General features: G+C 35.6%; 2 protein-coding genes across 4 annotated transcripts in view; both read right to left on the bottom strand.

Moving 5' to 3' along the window:
- Positions 1–3,865, bottom strand: part of ccdc18 (coiled-coil domain containing 18) — a 26,185-nt gene extending 22,320 nt beyond the window's left edge. Inside the window, 8 exon segments of the mRNA XM_016502226.1 lie at positions 693–814; positions 912–1,008; positions 1,162–1,290; positions 1,384–1,493; positions 2,572–2,721; positions 2,869–3,040; positions 3,335–3,456; positions 3,598–3,865. Of these exon segments, the coding sequence (XP_016357712.1) occupies positions 693–814; positions 912–1,008; positions 1,162–1,290; positions 1,384–1,493; positions 2,572–2,721; positions 2,869–3,040; positions 3,335–3,435 (881 nt within the window). The 5' untranslated portion in view covers positions 3,436–3,456; positions 3,598–3,865.
- A 1,980-nt stretch (positions 3,866–5,845) lies between these two features.
- Positions 5,846–10,003, bottom strand: part of mtf2 (metal response element binding transcription factor 2) — a 17,860-nt gene continuing 13,702 nt past the window's right edge. For all 3 annotated transcript variants that reach the window (XM_016502221.1, XM_016502224.1, XM_016502225.1), the window contains 6 exons: positions 9,778–9,845; positions 8,173–8,343; positions 7,955–8,054; positions 7,761–7,819; positions 7,570–7,677; positions 5,846–7,040 (listed from right to left, as the gene is read on the bottom strand). In XM_016502221.1, the coding sequence (XP_016357707.1) occupies positions 6,674–7,040; positions 7,570–7,677; positions 7,761–7,819; positions 7,955–8,054; positions 8,173–8,343; positions 9,778–9,845 (873 nt within the window). In that variant the 3' untranslated portion in view covers positions 5,846–6,673. The remainder of the gene's footprint in view (positions 7,041–7,569; positions 7,678–7,760; positions 7,820–7,954; positions 8,055–8,172; positions 8,344–9,777; positions 9,846–10,003) is intronic.

Genomic DNA, 10,003 nt, shown 5'->3' with positions numbered 1-10,003 from the left:
ATATATATATAATGTATCAGCTTTAATTTTTGGAATCAGCACCCCAAAGTTAGTGCAAAACAAGCATTGGATTTAATTCTGCAAATATGATGCAGAGTGGTATTATGATTTCTTTGTGTTCACTTTTCCTTTTAAATCTACTATATATAATTGTGACTTAAAATTTAATTATCATTAAAATACTGAAATAATGATCTAAGTAAGTTTGTGTCAGTGTTGTCAATTAACTTAACATATAATATACATTCCCGTTCAAAAGTAAAGGGTCAGATTTTTTAAAAGAAATTAATACTTTTGTTCAGCAAGGATACATTAAATTGTTAAAAAGTGACAGTAAAGACATTTCTAATGTTACAAAAGATTTTTGTTTCAGATAAATGTTTAAATGTTCTATTTATTCAAACTTTCTATTAATCAAATAATGTTTAAAAAATTCAGCTTTGCCATCAAAGGAATGTTACAATATAAAATATTCAAATAGAAAAGTTTTTTTTTTTTTTAATTACAATTTGCTGTATTTTTGATCAAATAAATATATCTTTGATGAGCATAAGAGACCTTTCAAAAACATTAAAAAAAAAATCTAATATTATTTTCACATTATATTAACCATCATTGATGAATGATCTTCACATCTCCACAACCCAAATCAGCATATAGTTTATATCAGTATAGAACACAGAGCCTCTTACCAGATGTTGTGACGTAGACCATCCTTCTCTCTCTCCAGCTCAGCACACTTCCTCTCCAGCACCTCTCTCTCCCTGTCACACTCCATCAGGCTGACTTTCAGCTGGCCCTCACTCTCCAACACCTTCAACAAATACAGGATATGCATGATACATACAGCAGGAAAATAAGTAATTACTGAATGATTTCTATGTCAGTTTAAGATTCCTATGTTATATTACCTTCCTGAGTTTTTCAGAAACGTCCTCTTTGTATTCTTTAAAGGTCACTGTGAGCTTCTCTGCATTTCGAAGTGCTTGGTTTCTCTGCTGCTCAGCACTTAGAAGGAAACATTTTCCCAGAATTTAAGTTGCGAGCTTTCAGGAATTACAAAAAGACTTCTTGTAAATTTTAGATAATTCCAGCTTTAAGTGATTACTGTTCCCAGGATGAATGAGTCTAACGTTTTCATTAGTGTAACTAATCTTGTACCGTTTTCCCAGACGTGTTCTTTCAGCTAACTCAGCTTTAACAACTCTCAGCTCATCTCTGAGCTTCTCCACCACCCGGTTACTCTGCATCACTGTCTGTTCACTTTCTTCCACCTTCTGCTCTGTAGCCCTGAAGAAACAAGAACATGCTGCTCCAGATATCTGCCACAAAAGAATCTGATTTTTCCGAGGAGGATGTAAGTGGTAGAGAAGATGAACCTACACTAAAGCTTTGGTTTGGGTTTCTAGTTCTGCCTCAAGACCCAGAATCTGCTCCTTCATGTGAGACACACTGGAGGTCCTGGCTCCCAAAGTGGATCCCAACATGCGGATCTATACAAACAAAACATCAGTTAACAATATAACCAGAGAGGATTTCAATTTTCATTTAATGGCAACTTTAAGGTGTCAAAGTGTTTTTAAAACATGTTTCTAAGCTGTTTTTATGGTGTTCAAAATATATATATATTTTTTTTTAATTTAGTTAAAAACTAACTAGTTCTTAAGAAACAGTTTTCACATAGTGGCTGTGTTTTACTGAATTACCATATGGCTTCAGAAGACTGAGAATATAGAGTACAAATTGTATGGATTACTTCTATAATAATTTTATATTTATAGTTATTTTGCAGCTTCACAGAACCAGTCCTCATTCACTTTCATTTTAATGAACACTGGCCAGGATATTCTTCTTTTGTGTTCTATAGAGTAACAATGTAAAGGATGACACATTTTTCTTTTTTTACCTGCAGTTTGTTCAAATCTCTTATGCCAAGTATGAACAATAGTAATAGTGATGCTTGATTTATTAAACACCAGTAATTAAAACAAATGATGTTTTAATTAGAACAACATGTTATTAACACATTGTAAAAATAAACACAGTTAATTATTAGGTATAAACACAATCGTTCACAAGTTTGGGGTCAGTAAGAAATTCTGTAAATTCTATACTTTTATTCAGCAACTATAGATTACTTTTTTTTTTTAAAGTGACAGTACACACATTTATAATGTTACAAAATATTTTAATTATTTTAAATAAATCCTGTATAAAAAGTATAAGTGTTATATTATATACATACTATATAGAATATAATAATAATTTTAAAAATAAGCGGTCCTATTTTTTTCAGTATTGATAAAAAGAAATGTTTCTTGAGCATCAAATCAGCCTACCAGAATGATTTCTGAAGGATCATGACACTGAAGACTGAAGTAATAAATTACGCTTATTTTAAAATATATTAAAATAGTTCATTTGAATTGTACTAATATTTCACAATATTAAAAAAAACTAACCTTGCCCAAATTTTTGAACAGAAGTGTACCTCTTAAATAACTCAGCTGAAACCCAACACACAGTATAATAAACTGACACCATAACCAGTCGCTATGTGAGGAGCATTACCTTGGACTTTGAGCTGACTAACTCAAGCTGAGCAGCTTCTATGTCACTGATAAGCTGCCTGTTCTCCATGGCCAGAGAAGTGTTTTCCTGCCTGATGGTGTTAAGCTTCCTCCTGAGTACAGACATGTCAGTCTCCATGTCTCTGTCTGACTACAGATGAACACAAAAAACACAGCTCAAATAAGGCAAAAACCTTTAAAATCGGTGGGTTTTGGGGGTCTATTTTACGAACAACAAGCATTTAAAAGGCAGCAACACTTTAGTCCATTTATCTGCTATATCTTCACAGCATCTTACCCTGCAGTCACTGATGGATACACATGCACACACCCTCTGCTCAGGCTGTGAATATGCTCCTCTTGGTTGTCCAGGATCAGGATTCTGAAGGTCCTCTAAAGTAAGACGACCTGGGAATCCGTCCACTGCACTTCTGTTTTTATCCTCACCGGTGATGCCATTTCCTGATTGACTGAAACGAGTGCCAGAACAACTTTTTTTAATTATGAAATGCTAACAATACAAGAAATGCAATAATACTTAGCAGTAGTAGGCTACTGTATAATATCACAGTAATTATTTACAAAAGTTATCAAAACAAGCAAAGACATTTAAAATTACATGGGCCAAAGCGACATTTCTAAGAAAATCTAAGAAGGGACACAAAACAGACACAAAACTGCATCTTGAATCATATCTGAAAGAGCTATCATCAAGTAAAACCCACAATGCATTTCAGCAATCCTCAACTGACTAAATGCCTCACCTCAATTGTTCCCCCAGTGACTGCAGGTTTTTCTCGGTTAATCGCAGCTGATTTCTCAAGGAAACAACATCCTCTGCCAACCCCCTGTTGTCTTTGAACATTGGTGATTGTTATGAAGAGCCCTGTAAATAAAGGTTATCTTTGTTAAATGGAGTTGGCTAAAAACGAACAATAAACTCGCACCATAGTTCTTGCTTGAAACACTTTCTTATTTTAATTTACAGCGTTGTCTATCTATGGTTATGAGTAATGAGTTATCATACCTAACGTACCTTACACTCAAGTGACTTGGCTTCATTTCATGTATTCAACAGGTTGTCAAGGAACAAACGGCAACTGTATCACCATTTTTCAGCTCTCCACTGCTTTTCGGTGGGTTCATTGACAAGATATTTCTATAGTAGTGAATACCTGCTCATCAGCATGTTCAAACCTACAGTTTTGTGTAGAAAACGCCTTGTTTCCAGTAGATTTAGCCTAGCATTCCCTGCTTTGAGATCTAAACAAAACGCGCTGCCGTCGTCACTTCAGTTGATTGGCTGAGACGAAAAACCGTCCTCAACAGTCGTGACGTAATACTGACGTGCTAGGGCCGCGAATGACAGCGCGAATATTACAGCGCTAAAGTTTCACTGTTTTTGTAATATTTTTATTTACATTGTACTGTATGATGGTTAAAATAGCTGTTACTGCTTTGTTTATTTGATACATTAAATCAAATGAATGGTGATACATTCACCATCAAGTTATTTATTGTAGCAAATAAATTAGCAGGGCCATAAAATGTTGTTAATTGCGTGTTATGAATGAATTTTTCTCTTGGTAATATATTAATGTGTACAGTGCTGGGGAGTAACTAGTTACATGTAACGGCATTCCATAAATTAATTACAAAATAAATGTAACTGTTAATAAATAAATCTGTTACAGTTACTGAGAAAAAGTGTGTAACTAAATTAGTTACTTATCAAAATGTGAACGATTACAAAGGGGGTTACATCTGAATATTTTCATACACATACAGATTTAATTGATTTCTTTACCATAATGCATTCACTGCTCTAAAAGGAGACACCTGTTTCAGGAGTTCACAGAATAGCACACATGCTTATTCCATAACTGTTTTATTTCCTTATTAGTGTTTATGTGCTTTATTTTAATTTTTTTTTAAGATTGTTTTTTTTCCCCAAGGCATTGTTAGATGCCAGTGTTCCCTGTCAAAGCTATGCAAAGACAAAAACGGGATCATAGCTATTAAACTATTTTTATTTTAAATTATTTAAATCTGTAATTAACTTCAGGATGATCTCAACGTAGAAAGAGGTGCTGAAGTCTGATTTTGTGGTGGCTGTGCTTTAAAATTAAATTATTATAATCTTAAAGTGACAAAGGATTTTGAAAGTCTGACAGTAATCAGTGTTGAGTATTATTTTAAGGTTAACCCTGCCTGGTTTAAATGTTTGAAAAAGATTAACAATTTAAAACGTTCATTGGAAATTTAGAAAAGTAATCAAAAAGTAATCAAATGTAATCGTTAATTACTTTAATAGCTTGTAGAAATAGTTACACTACTAATTACATTTTAAATAGGGTAACTTGTAATCTGTAACCTATTCTATTTCCAAATTAACCTTCCCAACACTGAATATGCATAAAGTAAATAAATATGCAAACACATTAGCAGAGGGCCATAGACATTTCTTAAATTATTTCTGTAATTTTTGGCCAAATAGTATTTATTTTTTTTCAAAACCATTAAAAAATGGCTAGTTACACTGATAAGGTTTTAGATCTTTATTCTTTGGCTAAAGGAGCCTGCTCAAAGCCCGGAAAATACAAAGCAAGCTTTACTAACACTGGTACACCAACTGAATAATGCTTCATACACATAACATAACAACACAAAATAATGATCTTTAAAATAGCATCATATGAACCCTTTAATATTTATAAGATGTTTTTGTATCAAAATCAGGAGGTATTAATGTTGAAGTCCAAAACTTGCCTGATACCAATACTACTTCCACCCTCTGCAAGTGGTTAGATAATATTATTGAGAACAGGGCATTCTCAGGTAAAAAAATTTCCACCTAAAAATTCATACAACTTTAGAATTTTAGAAATGTATGAAAATACAAAGCTAAGAACTGAAAATCTCATTTAGATGTCCTATCAAATCTTACAGTGAAGTTGTAAATTAACCTGAGTGCTCATGTGAATTGACAATTTGTTAGTGTACACTGTTTGAAAGCAATAAATAGCACCACAAAAAGCCTGAGTCAATTGTAACAAAAATATTGCTGCTGTTTTCGGTTTGTAATGAAGCTGAAGCTGCAAAAAAAAAAAAAAAAGAAACAGAAATACACAGGTCTGTTGAATTAGTTGCATAGTATAACAAAGTATACAAATAAGACTATCCCTCAGTCACAAAAATACAAATTAGACATCCGATTTAGAATTTAAAAAACAAAACAGCGCTTGGCCTAAAAATAAAAACCTTTAAAACTTAAATTCCCATGGCAGATATTACATTTTTTTTAAGGGGAGGATATACAAAGACCTCCTAACGCTACAGCGCTGTCATATGCTTTTAAGATAAATTTTATATACAAATAAAATAAAAAATAAAAAAATAAATAAAAAAGCCTTCGATTAGCCTTCTGGGAATGTGGAATGTCTCAGAAAATACCAAGATTTTATGTAAATATTAATGCTAATCATATATTTTAATTTTGTTTTGTGGCAGGAGAACAATTAACCATTTTCCATTGTTTTTTAACATCATAATCTCATTTTATAATCAAATTCACAAGCTAGGCTGTTTAAACTGAGATGACACAATACTGGATGTACAGGATGAGAGCTTATGTGCAATCAGTTGAAATGTAAATAAAAGTGCCCTATTGACAATAGCGCTCTCTCCTCTTGGCAATTCGAGCTATGAGAAAATGTTTAACTGAATAAGCAGAAAAAAATCCTCTGTCTCCAGCAGCATATATAATATCTGTTTCACAACCCCTTAAGGCACTTCCACATCAGAGACAAAAAGCAAGGACTTGGGTTATTTTCACATAGTAGTGAATTGATTATGTCCTAAACCTGAAACTACAGCCACCTTCAATGTGTAAATCCAGTCCATGTGAAGGCAGTCCGTTTCAATTTCCACAGAGACCGATCACATACACAAAACTTTACAAAGTCCCATCTCTTCATTATAGTCCTGAGGCCCCTCAACTATCTCAGTCAACCACATACATTTGGGCACAATCACTGCTCTTCTCTCCTTATAGGTTGCACATTTACTGTCAAGAAATGAAGTATATTAGACCCATATGAAGCTCAGGAGGCAGTGACACCCTCCCATTCCACCAAGTACTGTACTTTGCCGTCGTTAGTGACACGGCGAGCGAGCACACGGTACTTCTCACCACAGGCCAGGCGTCCTGCAGCTCCGAAATAAGTGCTGATGGAACTCTTGAGGTGGTTGAGCTGGGTGTTGGGGTCCATGCCACTGTAGAGGCAGGAGGGGAGGGGGCTGGGCTCGGGAACGTTGTTGCTGAGTTGCAGCTCTGGGTTGCAGGGTGGCGGAATCTCTGGATTCGGGGGTTGCAGTGCTCGTCGTGGACGTCCCCGGCGTCTCTTAATCGGCGGCTGTGTGACAGTGGGCCATAAGCATCCAGTGCGTGGTCCACTCGGACTGCCCAAACTAGAGATAAACAGGGTACACATCATACAGAATAAGAGTTATAATCTGCTTTTGAAAAATTAAGCTTGAGGTTCTGTATCTCTGATAGAGGTCAGCTTAAACCGCATAAACACATTTCATTACACCAAATACACAAAATAATGTTCTTTTTAGCAGCATCATATGACCCCTTTAAAATGTAACATTACTGTCTTTTCACATGATCATTCAGAAATTATAATATGCTGATTTCATGCTTAAGATATATTACTTCTTAATATCAATGTTGAAAATAGTTCTTCTGCTTAATATTAAATTATTATTTTTTCGGTCTTTTTTTTCTTTAATGAATATTAAGTTCAGAAGAACAGCATTTATTTCAAATGGAAATATTTGTAACATTATGAAAGTCTTTACTGTCACTTTTGATCAATTTAATGTGTCCGTGATGAATAAAAGCATCTTTGTGGCCCTTTTTAAACTTCTAAATGGTATAATCACATACTGAGGATGAATAATTGTCATGAAAATGAAATGAAAAATAAATCACCTGGACTGCCTTGCGAGGGTGGTTGAGGTAGTTTCACTGGTGCTGGTGGCACCAACGGATTCAACATCTGAGGTACTTGATGAAGGCAAAGATTTTTCACTTTTAGCACTAAAAAAATGTAATGGGAAAAGAGTGGGATTTTTGTAATTCAACAATTTCTAGAAAGAATTCTGTGTTAATCCCCGTCTAACCTTTTTGAAGTCATCAGGTCCAGTGAGTTGTTGTCTAGAGTTGGAAACTTCCCATCATTCTGCATTAAAAAAAAAAAAAAAGTTAAAAACTAAATGTTAATGTCCACATTAATTAAACTATGTGTTTGTAGATGACAAACAAAACCATGAAACAAAACCAGCAAATAATGTAAAAATGAATCTCACTTCTTTACCTGTGCCAAAAGTTCACTTGATCTTCTCAGTTTGGCCAACATCTCTAAGGAGTGTGTGTGATGCTTCCTCTTTCCTTTCTTCACTCCATTAGTGACAGTGCTAAACCAATTACAAAATTAAGGCAAATAAAAAAAAACAATAAAACTGAAGCTTAGAGTACATCATAAGATACGTTCACGACAGTGAAGCCAATAGAATTAAATAAGTGATGACTAACCTGAATGAATGAGGGGGTTTGGTGGCCTTCCTGCCTTTGATTTTGATCTCATGGGAGGCTTTTTCCGGCTCTCGACCTGAAAGGAGCTCGGAATTCTGGGGGGCTGGTGGGAAGCGAATTCGTAATCCAAACAGATGTTTCTTCTTTTTTATCTCTTTCCCTGACATGAACCTAAAACCCACCAGGGTAAAAAAAGAAGATAAATTCATTCAAGCTTTACTGTATTACGGTAAAATGCCCATGATGGGCATACAGTCTGGTTTCCACCCTTTTCATAGCACAGAAACTGCACTTATAAAAATCACTAATGACCTTCTTATGGCAGCTGATTCTGGTTTAGTCACTATTCTTGTCCTCCTTGATCTAAGTGCGGCCTTTGACACCATTTCTCACACCATCCTTCTCAATAGACTAATCTCTATTGGCATCACTCACACCCCTCTGGATTGGTTTAAATCTCATCTTTCAGGGCGCACTCAGTTCATCCAGCTACAATCTTTTAGTTCCCAACCTTCTCCCGTTAATACTGGTGTGCCTCAGGGCTCTGTCCTGGGACCCCTTCTTTTCATAATTTATCTTCTTCCTCTTGGCAATATCTTTCGGGAACACAACATCCTATTCCACTGTTACGCGGATGACACCCAACTCTTATCTCTCCAGCAAACCTAATTCCACTCTCCCTCTTCCGCTCTCACTGACCGTCTCAACAAACTTAAATCCTGGTTTTCTTCTAATTTTCTCAAACTAAACAGTGACAAAACGGAATTTCTTTTAATTGGCACTAAATCAACTTTATTCAAAACTAATAGTCTTCCCTTCTCCTCAGGTTAAGAGTTTGGGTGTCCTCCTGGACAGTACACTGTCAATTCAATCACATATGAATAAAATAACTCGGTCCGCCTATTTTCATCTACGTAATATTAACCGCCTTCGCCCTTCCCTTACCCCTCATACTACTGCTATTCTTGTTCACAGTCTTGTCATCGCCCGCATCGATTATTGTAATTCTCTTCTCTTTGGTCTTCCTCACAAATCCCTCTATAAGCTTCAATTGCTTCAAAACTCAGCAGCCCGTATTATCGCCAGAATCCCCCCCTTTCACCACATCACCCCTGTTTTACAGCAGCTTCACTGGCTTCCGGTTAAGTTTCGCATTGACTAAGATTCTCTTGTTCACTTTCAAGGTCATCCATAATCTTGCCCCTTCATATCTGTCCGACCTCCTCTATATCCATACTCCCTCTCGCTCACTTCGATCTGCTTCTTCTCTTCACCTTACTGTTCCTTTTGCTCACCTTTCCACCATGGACAGCAGGGCATTTTGCTGCTCTGCTCCCCGGCTCTGGAATTCACTACCACCAGACATCAGAAATATTGACTCTCTATCTCTTTTTAAATCTAGACTTAAGTCTCACCTTTTTAAGATTGCATATCTCACCTAAAGTTTAATTCTCTCGTCCTACTTTACTCTGTTTTGTCTTTGTATATGGTATTTCTTGTTTTCTATTGTCTTGTTTGTAAATTTATTGTGCGGTGTCCTTGAGTGTTGAAAAAGGCACCTTTAAATAAAATGTATTATTATTATTATTATACAGATAAACTCACATGTTGAGGTTGCTGTTAAGTGCTTCCAGAATGCATTCATATCGTTCTGCTCTTGGGGTATCTGCAAGCTGGAGGTACAAAGCCATAAATCAGGGGTGGGCAAACTTGGCCCTTCCAGCCCACTTTCCTTCAGAGTTTAGCTCCAACTCTAATCAAACACACCTGAACCAGCTAATCATTCTCTTCAAGACTACTAGAAAGCTACAGGCAGGTGAGTTTTATCAGG

Source organism: Sinocyclocheilus anshuiensis, unplaced genomic scaffold (assembly GCF_001515605.1).
Source record: "Sinocyclocheilus anshuiensis isolate Anshui unplaced genomic scaffold, SAMN03320099.WGS_v1.1 scaffold718, whole genome shotgun sequence".
NCBI classification, from domain to species: domain Eukaryota; kingdom Metazoa; phylum Chordata; class Actinopteri; order Cypriniformes; family Cyprinidae; genus Sinocyclocheilus; species Sinocyclocheilus anshuiensis.
This window is presented reverse-complemented; position numbering and strand designations above follow the sequence as displayed.